The 17,500-nt window shown below is 43.7% G+C and overlaps 1 protein-coding gene across 1 annotated transcript in view; it reads right to left on the reverse strand.

The window, feature by feature from the left end:
* LOC138057196 (dynamin-1-like protein) overlaps positions 1–17,500 on the reverse strand; it is a 36,507-nt gene that overhangs the window by 15,572 nt on the left and 3,435 nt on the right. Inside the window, exons 2-8 of the mRNA XM_068903255.1 lie at positions 17,245–17,302; positions 14,725–14,859; positions 11,119–11,204; positions 10,543–10,614; positions 9,824–9,910; positions 8,791–8,953; positions 788–868 (exon numbers count right to left, since the gene is read on the reverse strand). Of these exons, the coding sequence (XP_068759356.1) occupies positions 788–868; positions 8,791–8,953; positions 9,824–9,910; positions 10,543–10,614; positions 11,119–11,204; positions 14,725–14,859; positions 17,245–17,302 (682 nt within the window). The remainder of the gene's footprint in view (positions 1–787; positions 869–8,790; positions 8,954–9,823; positions 9,911–10,542; positions 10,615–11,118; positions 11,205–14,724; positions 14,860–17,244; positions 17,303–17,500) is intronic.

A 17,500-nucleotide genomic window follows, 5' to 3' on the forward strand; every position in this document is an offset into this window, starting at 1 on the left:
AATCAAGTTCTTTCAAAATTTGAATTCAATTGTACATGTATATACGCACGACAAATGCAGATTTTCATAGGAAAAATGTACACGTAGCAGCTGTTTCCTTCACCGATCCATACACCACAATAAACAGGTTTTAAAGCAATGCAAGCTTATTACTGTATCTAAGGAACATATACAAGATTTGATAGACCATAATATGTACTTATTGACCGAACTGGAGGGCCGACGGGAAAATATTTTGCCCGAGGTCATAGCCTACGGAACGAGCGCAGCGAGGTCCGTGCGCCAAGACCAAGGGCCAAATATTTCCCTGTCCGTCCTGACCTTAACTCAATCAATAAGCATTTTGTCATATGGGCTCTTTACGCTATTCATGAGCACTCAGAATATGAAGTTTTGACAAAAATAAGTAAAAAAAATTTGCACAGAAAATTTATCTAATATGTTGGTTGCATTTGCTTTTCTGGTTGTAAATAACTTGGATGTTTAAAAGCGACGAAATCCTCTAAACTCGCCGCATTGCACGGAGCAGTACGTGCACGTGCACGTGTTGCACGTGTTCGTAGCAGGGCCGAACGGCTTTTTCCGGCCCTACTCGCGCTAATGCGTACGACCCTCATACGGGGATTTTCCCAATAGCTTTGCAATGAAAGCGCACGCGGGGCCGTACGGGCCATATGATAAATCTTCTTATTTATGGAACTTTTCTTCCTCAAAATGACTAACATAATGGCAGAATTCTGACCTTGCAACATCTTTAATCACTGCTTCAAAAATCATCTTACAGTACCTCTTCCATATAATATGTCTAACGCATCAGTTCCATGGTCCATAAGGTCCAACTTGGTACAAACTGCAAGTGTCCTGTTTCCTGATTAATGGCATACTGGATTTTAGTATATACTAAAACAGTGGATAGCGTTGAACTGGCGCACTGATTGGCTACTCAAACTCCGGATATCTATTGCTATTAACCTCCGAGTAATTCGCGCGGAATTTGCGCCCGACAATGTTGCAATCTCTGCAGGAATAAATGAGTTACAACCATCTTTTTCTGCTATATTATCTCACTGTTTCAGTATGTACTAAAACAACCATTCGCCTCAGTGTTGGTGGCTAGTTAACAATTAGACCTGTAGCCCTTGAGGACGAAGGGACTAATTGTTTTAGTATCACCCAACTAGTCGGACAGAAAAGGCAATAATAAAGTCAGCAAATGTAAGTTGAAGAAATCTTTATTTGGGAATAAAACGAAAGAAAGCGTCACGCTTTCCGCTACTCGAGGACTATTGCTAGTAGTCTTTAGTAGCGTAGCCAATCAAAATGCAGGATTTGCATTAGTCCACTAGTTGGGTGATACTAATGGTGGATATTTACCTCGCCGCCTCGCAGCTCGGTGAATAGTTGCTAAATATCATGATTAAAATGCTGCTTTTCCCCCTGATTAATTATTTTTCTATTTCATATCTTTGACTACTGGGAGAGAGACTTAACAGATTTTAATTTGGCTAACGCCAGATGATTTTACTCGTCAACTGGGGAGCGTTTCAGGCGCGAATGGGTCAATGTTTTTATTAAAAAGGTTTGAATAATCTTACACCAAGACAGTACAGGAATGTTTTTGTAGTCAAAGCACCTACATAGCGTGACTCAGTGGATTGCTCTACGAGAAGTCACACAATCTGCTTTTTACAGTTATTATCCTGAAATGTGCGGTCGTCTATCGACGCCGACTGCCATAGCCACGCATCCCAGCTGAGCAGAGAGAGGACATCTTGGATATTCATAATTTATTAGAAATTTTAAAGCTACCGTTATCACTAAGGGCGCTTTCCATTTGACAGAACTGACCAGCCAGACCAGGCATTTGGAAGGACTAACTCTAAAACGCCTTCAAGTTAACACTCTTCGAGGATGATATACACTCCTCCGGAAGAAGACGAGGGGTTATCATGCAAGTGTTCCTTCAAATTGTTGGATTTTCTTTGCAAACTGACGGGTCTGGCCGGCCAGTTCTAACAAAAGGAAAGCGCCCTAAGAGTAGCTCATGCAAATGAAAGCAACAGCACAGTTACTTTCAACAAGGTAAAAAAAGGTAAAGGATAAGGTGCGCACATAGGGCCACTGACAAGTTTATCGGTAACTCTAGTAGACTGTCAGGTGTTACCCTTGTAAAATAAGGACCAATTTACACCCTCCTCTGTTTTATGGGTATTCAAGACCACAGCAACACAGATCAGAGGAAAGATAAAACATCTACATCTAAATGTTCCAGCACCCGGCAAAGTCCCTTTTTGGCTAATGCCTGTTTCTTCTTAGGTGGCCTCATGCATTGAAAGCCTTTTAGAGACATCACTGCCAAGCCGGCCAATTCTGCTAGAGAGAACAGGACAGCCACAACACCGGGGGCTACATCCCCTACTCTTATCGAATAGTGTGTGGGTTCTTTAATGTCCCACAGGGAACTAATGAACATAGAAGTTTAACGCCCACGTCGCCAGTGGAGGGTAGGTGCCCAGGAAGCCTGGAGGCTGCAACCGCAGTCACATCCCCAAGGCGCTAGAACACCCGACTGGCCTGCCCAACCCGCAACCAAGCCACGAGCCCCCTGCGCCAGGCCCCCCTAAGGCACCCGTCACACTTGAGCCAGATAGCTCAGTGGAATAATAATAATAATAATAACACACAAAAAAAAAAAAAAAAAAAAAAAAAAAAAATGAGCACAAAAAAAAAAAAAGAAAGGGGGGGAGAGGGAGGGAACGCCGAGAACCACTAAACTCCTAAACCGACTCACAACGCCACGCCAACAAACACGCTGCAAGCACATTGGACAACGCATGCACTACGCAGGAATACCGCTGAACCATGTCAGCCCCAGGGCTCCCCCAACCTAAAGAGTGCTGCAAACGCTACAAAAACGCATAACAACGCTAACAAACGCCTGCAAAACGCTACTGACCGGACTAGCTCCCGGTCGTGAACCATGTAACTATAACAAACGCTACAGAACGCACCAAAACGCTGAACAACGCTACCAGACGGCCAAGACACTAACAACCGCCTGCAAAACACTACTGACCAGACTAGCTCCTAGTCGTTAACTATGTTAAATTTTATTTAACTATATTTAACGCCCACGTCGCCAGTGGAGGGTAGGTGCCCAGGAAGCCTGGAGGCTGCAACCGCAGTCACATCCCCAAGGCGCTAGAACACCCGACTGGCCTGCCCAACCCGCAACCAAGCCACGAGCCCCCCGCGCCATGCCGAAGGGATCTCCGGGTAAGAAGAACCCGGAGCAAGGGGGCTCGGGGCAACTAGGCCTAAGCCCCCCATAGCCCAAACCTGAGGCACCCACCCCCGCTGGTAACCAGAGAAATCCACTACCTGTTACGCCACCAACTGGGAGGAAACACGGACAATGGAACTAACTGGAGTTCTGATATAGATCTGGTATGCCTCGCTCGACCAACGCCCCAAGGTTTTGATCAGGTGATCCGGAACACCACGTGCCGCTGCAGTGGTCGCCGCCCCAATCCAGAAACTATGGCCGGAGTAGGCGCCGGAGTACCCAGCCCCATGTAGGGTAGACTGCAAAAAGAATGATAGCTGCTGCCGGGTAAGAGGACGACCATCACTAAACAAGAACAGGGGCCCTGGAGCAGACCCACGCAGAGACAAGTACGTGCCCAACGCTGTTATGGGGCACACAGAGCCCGAGCCACGCCCCAAGTAGATATCACAACCCGCACGGAAGGGGTCTGTCTTGGAACACTTGATACGGACTTTGAAACAAGAGGGATTCACCAAGGAGTCCGCTTGCAGGTCGCTAACAGTCATATGGATGTGAGGATCAAAGGCCGAGTTGACCGTGAATTCGCCCGCACGCAAAAACCCAAAAAATGCCAAGCAGCACGCAGCCCACAACATCACATGGTCTCTAGTAGACAGGTCCAAAGAGCACTGAATGACCTTCAGATGATCAACGGTGATAGGTAGGCGCCTGGGTGACACTGGACCTTGAACTCGCTTAATACCCCTTAGCAGACGCTGCAAACGAAGACAGTTGACTAGCGGGTCGGGAAGGCCATGGTCAATGTGAAGGGAGCGCACTGCTGATAGATAGACCTTGATGGAGGAATGGTTCAGGTTGTCGGCCAGGAAGGAAGCAAAGCGCACGAGAGTCTCCTCAGTGGCTGGGGGGATGGAGCCATCCTGGTTTGCACGACCATCCTGGCGGCAAAAGTCTGTAAATCGACGTTGGGCGGATCGGTACACTCGTCGGGTGGAAGGTGCAAGACCTTGGGTAAGTAAGAACCGACACTTCTGAGTCAAGGCATCTGAAGCGCTGCCAGAAGGGAAGCAGGAATAGGAGACGGGGTTGGGTCGGCCTGTGGCTCCAGGCATCTGAACCGCTGAAATTGGAATCGAGAGAGTGCATCAGCAACTGGATTAGCTTTGCCTCGAACAGATGAAGCTGTAAATGAGAAGGAATGATGGATGGCCAGCATAGTCAAATAACGCAGCAACACCATTAGGTTTTTGTCCCGCGAGGTGCCAGACTTAAGTACAGCCACCACAGACTCGTTGTCACAAAAGAACTCGACCCGCCGAGATACCCACTGACAGCCCCACAGATAGGCTGCCACTACAATTGGGAAGAGCTCCTTGTACGCTATAGATGAGGAACTTTGTGCAGCTGACCAGGCACCAGCAAACCAGTGGGATTTAAAAATAGCTCCATAGCCCAAAGAGCCCGCTGCATCCGATGAGACCTGGAAGTCCGGGAGAGGTGCCTATGTGGGCATGCAGAAAAAACTGAGGCCATCCCAAGTTTGGAACAGTTCCCGCCACCAGGTTAAATCCCGCCGAAATTCCTGGTTAAGCCTAATGGGGTGATCATCACGGCGAAAGGCACAAAGCAAGTCGATCATCCGGCGAAGGAATGTCCTACCCTGTGGGGCGACCTTGCAGGCGTGATGGAGATGGCCAATCAGGGATTCCAGCTCGCGACGTTTACAAAAACGTTTTGCCGACCACTCATCTAACAGTGAAACAATCCTATCTCTCTTGTCAGTGGGAAGGCGAGCCTGAAGGTTCTCGGAGTCAAGTTCAATCCCAAGGATTGTAAGACGAGTCGCGGGTCCCTCCAACTTATCTGGATTAAGGGGAAGGCCAAGTTTTGTACACAGACGAACGCAGGTTTGAAGGTTGTTGTGGCACACAGGGGACGCCGGTGGGCCCAAAGTGAGGAAATCGTCCAAGTAATGACGGAGAAATGTAACCTCATAATTGTGAACCAGGATCCATTCAACCAGGTCTGCAATGGCGGTGAAAATAAATGGTGCTGAACGCAGCCCAAAAGGGAGCACCAAATCCACAAAATATTGCCCACGCCACTTCATGCCAAGAAGGGGGCGATCGTCTGGGTGGATAGCCACATTCCGATATGCACTGGCCACGTCGAACTTGGCCATTAACGTTCCTCGACCCAGAGACATTATGCCATCAATGAAAGCATCCACTGAAACATACTGAACTGTAAACGGGGGCTTAGGGATGCCGTCATTGACGCTTTGCCCCTCTGGGGATGATAGGTCTAAAATGAGACGCCACTTCCCAGGCTGATTAGTTTTGGGGATCACCCCGAAACGACTTATTTGCAATGACGGAAGCGGGGGCACTGGAAAAGGACCTGCCACCCTGCCAGAAGAGACTTCAGCTTGCAAGTAGGAGTCAATCACTGATGGGTGCTCAGCAGAGCTACGCATGTTTGAAGATGCAGATTTGAGGGACACCAAGGATGGGTCAAAGCCTATCCGAAATCCATCCCGTATGCCAGAAGTCACAAATGCCACAGCTGACTTGTTGGGATGGTGGCATAATTCGGCTTGAAATTGATCCAACTGTAATGGTGTGACCTGAGACACCGGAGATAACGGGGCAAAAGAGACAACTGGAACGCTGGGCTTAACTGGAACAGAAACGGGAACTGAGACTGGAACTGAAACTGGAACAGGACAAAACAACTTTGCCAACTGAGGCAATCCATTCGGCTGGCGAGGCAACGCAATCACATCATTCAAACTATGTACAAACACAACACTGGGCGAACCTCGCCCCTCAGTACTGTCCCCTGCTCCCTCCAGGGGAGGGGGAGCGGGAACGGGAACGAAATCCAGCTGAGCGGGGAAAGGGGCAGTTAGCCTTGGTATGCTCTCCCTCGCAATTGCTGCAGTTGTGGCGGAACTTGCACTTCCCAAATAGCCACCGGCATTTCCCTTCATTCCAGGAATGGCAGAATGGTGTGCGTCGGTGGGAGTCTGGGCTGTCTGAGGAAGACTGAGGAAAACCGGAAAGGGAAGACGGCCTTGGTTGCAGTGAGGACGATGCTGGCAAACGCAAATGAAAACTATACAGATCCAAATTCATTTTGGACCAATCCGTAAGGCCCGAGGCAGCGGCATCCCTTCTGAAGGCCAGATCGTATTCAAGCCAAGCCAGACCTGGATATTGGCGGGCTGTTTGAATAATGAGCAGCTTATATCTGGTCAAGTCTAACCAACGCAGGGGGTGAGAGGCACACAGGACCAGCTGGAAAATCGTGAAGGCCTCAGTCCAAGTAAGAATATCCTTGATTTCAACCTGCCTGCGTTTTACGTTGGACACCAGGAGTTTACCCTCCAGGAAGGTCTGTGGTTCCTGATCCCCAGCTCGGAGATTGACTGTAAGTAGATCCGCCAACTCCACGAACTGGCCCTCGATGATCTTCTTGGCCAATTTTGCCGGGACTGGTGCATGACCAGGACCAACAATGAAAGCCTTCTCAGACGTAGGCACTGATCCAGAGTTACCAAAACTTGGCAGGCTGCCGGATACACTGGGACTCGCGAATGGAGAGGTAATGGGGGCCATGAAGCGGGCCGAGCTTGAGTCAGTGATGGCCGACACAGGAGAAAAGGTAGGAATGAAGGCCGGCAAAGTAAACGTACCTGATGACGCCCCAAAAGCCATAGACGAGACATTGACATCACAAGAAACAGCAGTCGATCCAGAGGAGCTAGATGGAGTGACGCCAACAGAAGTGCCAAGGACGGAAGGGGGTAATGGCGAGGGGGCGCTCCCTTGAATTGAAGAGATGATAGTCGGAAGGGTGCTTCCAAGCGCGCGAACAACAGCCTCGGCGATCGAATCGACGGCCAAAGGCGCCACGGGGCCAGAGGGAGCCGTAGAAACCACCATCGGCGCGGGGGACAAGAGAGGTATGTCCTCCGAACGAAGTCCAGCGGACAAGCTATTGTTGGTTGAACGAGGTGGGTTCGGCATGATGTATGATCGAACACCAACCAGCGACGAGCGAGTTAGAGACGACCACGAAAAAGAAGTGAAAAACGAACCAACAAACACGACAGAGAGCGAGAAAAAAAAAACCGCGGGCGATGAAGGACGAAATCCTTTGGCCACGCTAACGGATCGGCGAGCACACTACGGTCCAGGGACGAAAGAGCGACGAGTGAAGGAAAGACAAACCAATAAACACGACAGCCGCCGAAGAAAAAACCCTGGTCAATGACTGACGAAATCCTTAGAATTTATTCCTTTGTTGACCACAACTGGGAACCGCTACACTAAGCCCGCCAAAATAAACGTATCGGAGCACACGATGGTCCGAAGCACGAAAGAGCGATGAGCGAGTAAAGACAAACCAACAGACACCACAGAGGGCGAGGAAACCACGGTCGATGACGGAAGAAATCCTTGTGTTTTCTCTATTGTTGTTTTTCTTTTGTTGACCACAACTGGGAACCGCTACACTAAGCCCGCCAAAGAAACGCCACGCTATCTGAGCGACGAGCCAACTATCGGAACTGGTACAAGAGAAGGTAAGACGAACCACAACACGGCGGAGAAGACGAGATGGAGACGGTCGAAGATCGAAGAACTTCTATTTCAACCTGGACAGCGACCGAGATAGCCAACGAAGCGAGAAGAAGAACGCCGAGAACCACTAAACTCCTAAACCGACTCACAACGCCACGCCAACAAACACGCTGCAAGCACATTGGACAACGCATGCACTACGCAGGAATACCGCTGAACCATGTCAGCCCCAGGGCTCCCCCAACCTAAAGAGTGCTGCAAACGCTACAAAAACGCATAACAACGCTAACAAACGCCTGCAAAACGCTACTGACCGGACTAGCTCCCGGTCGTGAACCATGTAACTATAACAAACGCTACAGAACGCACCAAAACGCTGAACAACGCTACCAGACGGCCAAGACACTAACAACCGCCTGCAAAACACTACTGACCAGACTAGCTCCTAGTCGTTAACTATGTTAAATTTTATTTAACTATATTATATGTGAGAAGGTGGCTACAGTTTATAGTCCTTATCAGAGTCCACATCAGCTATTCAGCAGATGTGGACTTGACATTCCCACCCAACCATACACTCACAAAGGACAGCCACAACACCGGGAACTTTATCCCCTACTCTTCTCAAATAATGTGTATCCCCTCAGTTATTAGAAGATCCTGAGTGTTGATCTGGCCGGGGTTCGAACCGGCGACCTCCCGCATGACAGCCCAACGCTCAATCAACTGGGCCACCAATGACATCGATCAAATGAGACGGGGATCGAACTGGTGACCTCCAGCTTAGAAGGCAGCACACTACGCTTGCTTCTATTACCCCTGCTTTTGAGTTGCGCCTACTTCTTTCAACACCCAAAGGAAAATTGCTAACGCCAAAGTTATTAATCTTTTACATGTACTGTACCATGCTCTTACCATCTGGATCAACTTCTCTAGCAATCTTGAGAGCTTCTGACGTAGCAAGGTCAATGTTGGCAGGTGTAACAGCGAGGATAATACTATTAGGATTACTGATGTATTGTAGAATGAGATGACGTATTTGATGCTCAATATCCAGTGGTTGATCTCCAACAGGAACCTACATGTAGAAGCAATTAAAGAAAACAAACAGAGAGAAGTATGAGGCTGCTTTGCTGGTTTTCAAAATAATGACTACAATACCAATATTGTACTCAAGGAGACGTTATAATTAATTTATTCACCTGGTTTTACAACTAAGGTGAATGAATGAAGACATTTATTTTTTTAAAGGGACAATAAATTATCATGGGAAAAAAGGTGAGAAAAAAATTCAGAGTACTAACACATTTTTTCCGAGTATTCTGGAATCACCATAGAAAAGCAAAAGGGAGTTTAAAAACCCTATAATTTATTATAGCATGCTTTGGCTGCTTCAGCTAGTATTCATCAAACAAAAAGATAGATTGGTTATACTTCCATTGTTGAACTGCAACTCAAAAACTAAACTGAAATGCTGTCATCTGTCCATAAAGTGCACCTAGACTAAAATATTTTTCGTCTACAATATTAATTTCCCCACCAAAAGCAAAAATGTTTTACCATTCTTACCTCAAAATTTCGCTTTTTATCTGCCAGGCAAGACCTGCAAAGTTATCAAGACTAGCTGTAATTTGGATCCAGGACTGTGACGAGCAAGGCATGGGCCTATTCTTGATTTTGCCTCACAAACTGCTTTGCAATGCAAACTTTCTTTGAGCACAGGAATGCAAAGCAATTTGTGACGTTAAATTGAGAATACACATCACAGTTGTGGATCCAAATTACTGCTAGTTCTGCCATGTTTTAATGCGTTGCTTGCACAGCACAGAAAAGCGAAATTCTAAGTAACAATGGTGATAAATGTTTGCTTTGGATGCGAAGATTTAGAAACGAAAACATAGTTTACTTTAGGTGCACTTTAAAATATTAGGTATATTTCAGTATTCACCTTCGTGACACCAGGAAGATCAACCAAAGTTAAATTCAGCACCCTAGGTGAATAAATTTTGAGTCTGATAGGCTCACTTGAAATACCCTGAGGAAAAAAGCCAATAATAATAATTTTATTTACTTTAAAGTACAAACTTTGTGGACACCGTGTGGCTGTTGTTTAACTTTATCCAATGATAAAAAAAGATCCTTATATTGATGTCACTACCCACAGTCTCCCTGATTGTCAGACACGACATTGTATTGTACCAAAGTGGTGGCCTTCATGGAAAGGTTTCAGAAATCACAGAAAATGAAGGATTTAACTAAGTCTTAGAACTTTCCGTGTCATTCTGTGGAAAACGTGTTTATTTGTTTACAACAAAAAACGTTTAGGTAAGAAACAGTGCAGTGAGACAAGAGGAGCTGTTACTGGACAGGTCCTTATGTGAAAAGAATGGAATGTCCAACCATTTGGAGATAATAATAATAATAATAATAATAATAATAATAATAATAATAATAATAATAATAATAATAATTTAATAATAATAATAATAATAATAATAATAATTTTACAATTTACGTTTTTTGACACACCGAGTGTTTGTTTGCCCATGACAACTCACATGACATGGTATAACTTGACATGCTCTACTTATTGACCAGCCATACATGCTGGGAACAAAAGCATACAAATGGCACAAATTCACTCGAACCTTTCAATTCAGAACAAACCTTGTTGCTTCCAGTGACCCTTTCAGTTTCACGTTCTATTTCTTCACAAATTTCATCGAAGTCTGTCAGTTTCTATACAAAAGGAAGTCAAAAAACCAATGACTATAAAACTGAAATGAAACAAAATTGATAGATATGAAAATTAACCATTTTTTTCCATCTGGGAGGTCCACTATATGACTGCAAACATGGATCCCTGAATTGAGCTACAACTGTAGCATCAAAAGAATAATAATACTTAAGATACATTTTCTGGCCATTAGAGTATTTTTCAATTGAATGTCGAAAGTAATAAGCGAATTACTTTGGTTTTGCATTACTTCACTTAGTGATTGGTTCAAAGTTCTCGCACCATTTTTTTCAACCAATCAAAAGTGAAACCAAAACCAATCGTAGCTCACGCATGCACATTTTCCCATGCTTTGTGTCGGCTACGTGTAATTACTTTGAGTTTTGATTGGTTTACTGGATTGCCTCCCTCCTTTTTTATTGGCCAAAGTAATTACTTTCAATTGGTTTTGGTTTTGGTTTCACGACACCTGAAACTCTGACTAGTGGAAGTAAAATCTTTCCTACCCTCTCTTTCAAATGCAAAAATTTTCCCCACTCCTCTGGCTCCTCGTTTTCTTTCTCAGATGCATCTCCTTCATCATCTGAAAAATCTGTTTAAAAAAATTTATGGCCTGTGCAATCTAGGATAATAATAACCACTTACTAACCAAGCGTGAGGGCCATACTGGGGAATATTGGCTCGAGGTCGTGGCAGTACGGACTGACCAAAGCAAGGTCCGTACTGCCACAACCGAGGGCCAATATTTCTCAGTACAGCCCGAGCAAGCTCGGTTAGTAAGTTGTTTATTATATGGCACTCTGTTTCCGATAGTAAAATGCACCTCCTGTGCAATCAATCTTTTAAGCTTTTTATCTTTTAGCTTTTTTTTTAGCTTTTCAATCTTTTTATCTTTCAATCTTTTTAGCTTCTTCTGGTAGTTTCACTGTGAAGAATGACAATAGTTTTTTTACGCTGTTTTGGTTGCAAATTTTGAATTTGCCGGCTTTGCTCCAAAACAAAAATACAAGGGTTGGACCGTTTCCATGGAAACGGTCCGTACTGCAAAATCCTGACCAAGAAAGAACCAATCAGAGCACAGTGATTTGCCTAAGACTGGGTTTGCCATACAATAAAATGTTTTCTCTCTAGAATAACTGTTGTCTAAGCAGATATACATGTGTACACGAATCTCAGTTGCGTATCTGCAACACGACACATCAATAATTTCGCTCTTGTTCAACCCTTTTTGTGGTACGTAGTACAGTGCACTACAAACTATATCACCGGGTTGTTCGAGTGTAAGAGCGTAGGAGTGTAACTCTGTGGTGCCAATAGGCCCACAGCACATGCGAGTTGTTAGAACACACCCAAGGAAACTTGACCACAGGTGGCCACTGAATTTGATGTCACTTTCGATTTTGCGATTTACTTGACTGTGCAATCAAAAGTACAATAGAAAAATTGAACGTAGCAAAAATTACCCAAAACACTTTTTTTTTAACTTTTGTCGTGGAAAGCTGTCAAACGCTCAGAGTACACACTAAAGCTTGTGGTGAAAAAGAAAGTTGTAAGGGAACTTGAAAATGACCAACATGTCAGCCTTGAAGCCAATGTTTCTCAATTCCTTTTAATTTCTTCAATCTTTCTGGGTTTAGTCGTTTACTAGGAACCACATGTCCTCTCAGGGAGCTATTTACATGTACCTATTTAGACATCTACAATATAACGATACATGGCTATAGTACCAAAATAATGTTGTGTACTATTAGAGCTACATGTTATGCAAAGTCAACTTGAATCTCCAGGAAAACAAAACGCAGCTCAGTTTGACAGTTATTGAATAAAGCACTGTGTTACTGCACTACCACATGTACGCAATGCACGCCTCTTTTTCCCTTAAGAGATTCTACTTTAACAAGTAAAACCATCTGGCCTTACAATGTAGTTGTTCAAACGATCAATAACGCTATCCATCGGATAAATCACTATCCAGTGGAAAACAATAGCAATTTAACTCTGTGATGCCAGTGCAATGCTCTATCAATTGATTATTATTATCGTTTTTCGGGTGCAAACAGTATTGAAAGACCCACCTTCGACCGACAGGGATTGCATGCCAAGAAACATTATTTTCACATATGAAAATCCAGCCAAAGCTGAAGTTCATCCAATCAGACTGCCACAATAAGCAATGCGAATTTCCATAACAGAAGCAATCGGTCGAAAAGCCTGTCGGTTGAAGTTGGGTCTTTAAAAGGTGGACATTTTTTTGAGTGAGCGTAGATGTGTTATAAGCCTATCGGTCGAAGATGGACATATTTTTTGAGTGAGCATAGATGTGGTAAACTTTTTGGTCCTTAGGGGTTCCCCAATGTAAGTATAAGTTGCAAGCTTTGGGTGAATGTACAGTTCTTGGAAACCAGGAGAGGCATGAAAAGACAAATGTTTAACCCTTTCACCACTAACAAACCAGCATAAAGGTTTCTCATACATGAGAAAACCAGCTGATTTATTGGAAAATTAGGTGTGTTTCATTAAGTTCATTTTTCAGTTGGAAGGAGTCATTAATTTTCATTTTTGGTATAAGGCAACCCCATAATAAATTTGAAGCTAATAAAAATACATGTACTTTTCAGATTTCTAGGTGTTTTTCCATATCGACCAATCTAGCATCAAAGTGAGGCTGCGGAAGTATGACAAGAACTAAATAAGCTCAAATTATCAATTACAACTATACATAATTACAGTTCAAAATCATGTTTAATTCAATTTTCATCAATATGGTGCGAAAAAATTAATGTGATGACTTGGTCAAAGGTTCTATCAAGCATATAACATTTATTGCCCTAACAAACAGTCAATACCAAAATATACCAGTCCAAAGTTTTCATCAACTTCAATGATGCAACATCAAAAACCTTGTTGAAAACATAGTCTCATACATAAAAACAGAATATTTTGACTTCAGAGCAAAGCTTCAGGAGGACAGGGTGGGGGTGGGGGGGAGAGGACAGGATACAAATCACTGTGGGGGAGGGGTGGGTGCTTTAGCCATTGGTCTTTCCACTACTCAGCTTGGGTGTGCCAGGCCTTAAAACAATTTTTCTCTCTACTGATGCACAAATAAACTTCACAATGATCACACTTGAAAGAAGTCTTTGTTATTTTGCACGGCAAGGCTGTTGCCTAACAGGAGCCCGGTAGCCTGGGGCTCCCAAAGAATAGCTCTGGGCGCCTTAACTTTTCACAGCAACACCTTTCACTTCATATGTTGGGCTCCTAAGTTTTCAGTGTTTAGCTCTGAGGGCCCCTTTGAAATTTTCTTAGGCAGCAGCCTTGTTGCACGGTACTTGATTCTTTGGGGTGTCGGGGTGACTGAGAGTGTAACGACGTCTCTTCTCCATGCACACCGGTTCAGCCCCCTTTTTCCCTTCGAACCATTGATTCGTCCACCTCGCTATTTTGTTCAAAAATTCATCGGAAAGAAAAAGTTTTAAAATGTCAGTCGCCTTCCCACTGCCGGGCAATTGATCAACAGTTGGGCCACAATGCGTACGCTCAAATGCAACACACGGATAATCCTCATAGTAAGATTGAAAGGCCGCACCACTTGGGTCTTTTTCCCACTCGATGTCATCGGGCATTTCAAAAACAAAGCCTCCAAAATCTTCTTCATCACTGCTTTCCCCTGAAAATTTCATCCAATTCATTCTCAGAACCACTTTCATCGGAAGAAGAGTTGGCCATTTCTTCACGCAAGTTAAAGATGGCGTCGACATGCGCGCTGAACTTCTTCGATAAATCTTGGCAAAATCTTGTATGAAACAACATGGCAGAAAACATGTGCTTTCAGGGGTATGTTATTGTAGATTTCATTAATAGCAATTACCCCCCTCTAGATATCATTGGTTTGGTGGTTTCCAGATCTCAAGTGAAAACGGTTGAAATCCCGGAAAAGCGGGATAGTAGGCATGGGGACATGACCGAGTTCCCGGAAAACCGGGATAGTGTGGTGAAAGGGTTAAGTAACCCTTTTTGCAAGGTTTTTCAAGAAAGCTTGAAATAGTTTAAATTCTTTATACATGTACTATTATTACACTTCTTAAAGTGACCACAACATTTTCACTTACAAGCATCAGCATCTTCATCTTCCTCTGCCTTTGGTTGCCTCTCCTTACTGGTCTTCTTTGAACTGATTGTTTTGGTTTTGGATGGTGTATGGACTAGCTGGAGAATGAGTGGTCGTCTGGTGACAACCCCAGATCCTATGAGGAAAATAATTACCAGAGATTAAAACCATTTTATGCAGTTTCAAAGCAGCTGTGGATCTTTAATCCATAAATGAAAACCAAGCCAGGGTCTTCTAATAAACTGAAAATCATATTAAATAATAATCATTGTCATACAATAATTCCTGTCACTGTTGTGTGTAGTCACTTTCATAAACAGAACTAAAATGCGAAAGACAAAAGAACCTAATGATTGTTATTCTCTGATTACGAATTTCCAATTAGCTAGTGTTAAATTCATTTTGTTCTTCATCTGTTTTAATATGGACATTAATTACTTCAGATCCGGTATATGAAAGATGAGCCAATGTACAAAAAACACTATACACTTCTTAGACACAACTGGGAGACAAGCCAAGCTGACCATGCAGCCTGACCTTTTACACTGTAATTACTAACCTACATTTGACACTTCAAATGCCCTAGGACGTCCCCAGTGGACGAGTAAAATTGTCTGGTGTCAGTCAGAGTAAAGTCTCACTCCGAGGGGTCAATGGGTTAACACAACCAAAGCGTACCAGGTAATAACTATATGTACAACTGTACCATAACAAACGTTATTGAAAATTGCGAACATTATTGACATGTCAATGGAATGTGATAAACATGCCAAAAAAGCCCCCTGGGTGGGTGGGAAGGGCAGGTCAGGTAATGGTGGATTGCAAAAGACAAACTGAGCTGCCAACAAACCATGCAACAGACCCCACACACCGGACCCATTCTCCCAGCTAGAGGTTTGTGAGCAGGCTTTTAGCCAGGCGGCCGTCCAGCCGTCCAAAGGACGGCCAGTTCTCAGAAATGGGAGATTTTCGACGGCCTGTTTTGGGCGGCCATTTACGAACTTCTGTGCTTAATGTAACAAAACTGTCTATAAATTAATAAAAGTTACATTTCTTTTTGCTCTCAAGAGTTGTTTTAGTGCTGCTGTCGTATTTTTCTTCTATATGAACACTTTTTTAGCGAGTTTCCTTTCTGTTTTGATCAAATGAATCAAAGTTGAGCGAAGCGATTTCACAGGCAAAGCCGCTGTTCAGTGATATTGACTTACCAAGTCGTCCCTAGGCTACTTTGCCGGCTGCTATAAATAAATGCGCACTTTGGTAATTATTTATGAGGACATGAGTCAAAGATCACGCGCCTTCCAACTCGGTAAGACGCTCTCGCGGCTACAAATGTTATTGTAATCGCTTGATTGTATTCTGCTCTGTTCAAGCGAAATCTGGCGGGCATTACAACAAAATAGCCATTTGGTGTAATAACATGTGCAATCATCGTAATTGCTTTAGGAATACTAATAGTAGGTGAATAGTTAAAGATTGCAGACCAGAATGCAGTTCGACCAACAAAGCCACGCATATCTGTTCTTTCGTGTAAATCATGGCTTGACAACTTCAAATTTCAATCACTCTTCATAACAACTGGAGTTCCTATCCCAAATATAATTCAATGTTAAACAAGGTAAGTTGAGGAAAGGATAGCTTAGTAAAATTATCAAGGAAAAACAGCGGTTTAATAGGTAAATTGAAAGACGTTTACAGCTGTCAGAATCGCGGAAATCACGTCTAAGAGGCTTCAATTTTTCAAAATTTTCTGGGGGAGCATGCCCCCAGACCCCCCTAGGCCCACATAAAATTTGGACTCCCACTTTCAAAATCCTGGCTAAAAGCCTGTTTGTGAGAAAAACATTTTTCTGCTATATTCAATCTTCAACCCACAGAAAATTGATAATCTATAAGACCAACAATGTATGGAATATTATTCTAATGGAAGAAGGTTTGGTGCAGTTGTGAAGGAATGTCCTTTCCAGTAATGCGTCCAAGGTTTGATTCATGCCCTCTGCATCATGTGTGGGTTGAGTCTGTTGGTTGTGGTTAGGGTTAAGGAGTAGACTTCAATAGGAGACCATCGAATGTGACATTTAGTGCCTTGTTTCTAGAAACAAGTGATGTAAAGATTGAGGTGAATGGTAAAATTAATAACATTTCCAGAAGCAATGATTACAAAAACCTGTATTCTTTCACTGCTAATAGACCAATTTCAACATGTTGAAATTCAACTTAAAACAATGAACATGATTTTGAGGCCCTGGGGAATAATATAGGGATTTTTATGAGTTTGTTCCCCAGAGCCTCGAAATGATTCCTTTTGTTTACAGTGTAGGACTGAATTTTAATATGACGAACTTGGGCTAAGAAGCAACTGTGATGATCATCTTTTGTTGCTAATCTAGTCAGAGGGGAAAATTGGCTCAAAACAAGCCAGGATTTTCAGCAAACTGGGAATCATTACTGCCAACAGCAATCACAGCAGAGACCCCGGCCAGCATTCACATGAGATGATTTTCATACAAGATTTTCACACCTCTGGGTAGAAAGTCTCTTCCAACAAGGTTTTCAAGAACTGAACTCTTTCCACTACTCTGTGAAAAGGAAGAAAAACAAACACTTTGCAGCTTCCATTAACAGCACTTAGCAATATTATTTACACACAAGTCAAGTAAAACACTATAATGATTGTTATTATGATAATCCTATCATCTTACACATCCCATTTATAAAGTTACATGTAATGGGCAGGAGTGTTTAATTGGGTTTTAGACCATGAGGCGAAGCCGAGT

This window comes from Montipora capricornis, chromosome 7, assembly GCF_036669925.1.
Source record: "Montipora capricornis isolate CH-2021 chromosome 7, ASM3666992v2, whole genome shotgun sequence".
Lineage (NCBI taxonomy): Eukaryota > Metazoa > Cnidaria > Anthozoa > Scleractinia > Acroporidae > Montipora > Montipora capricornis.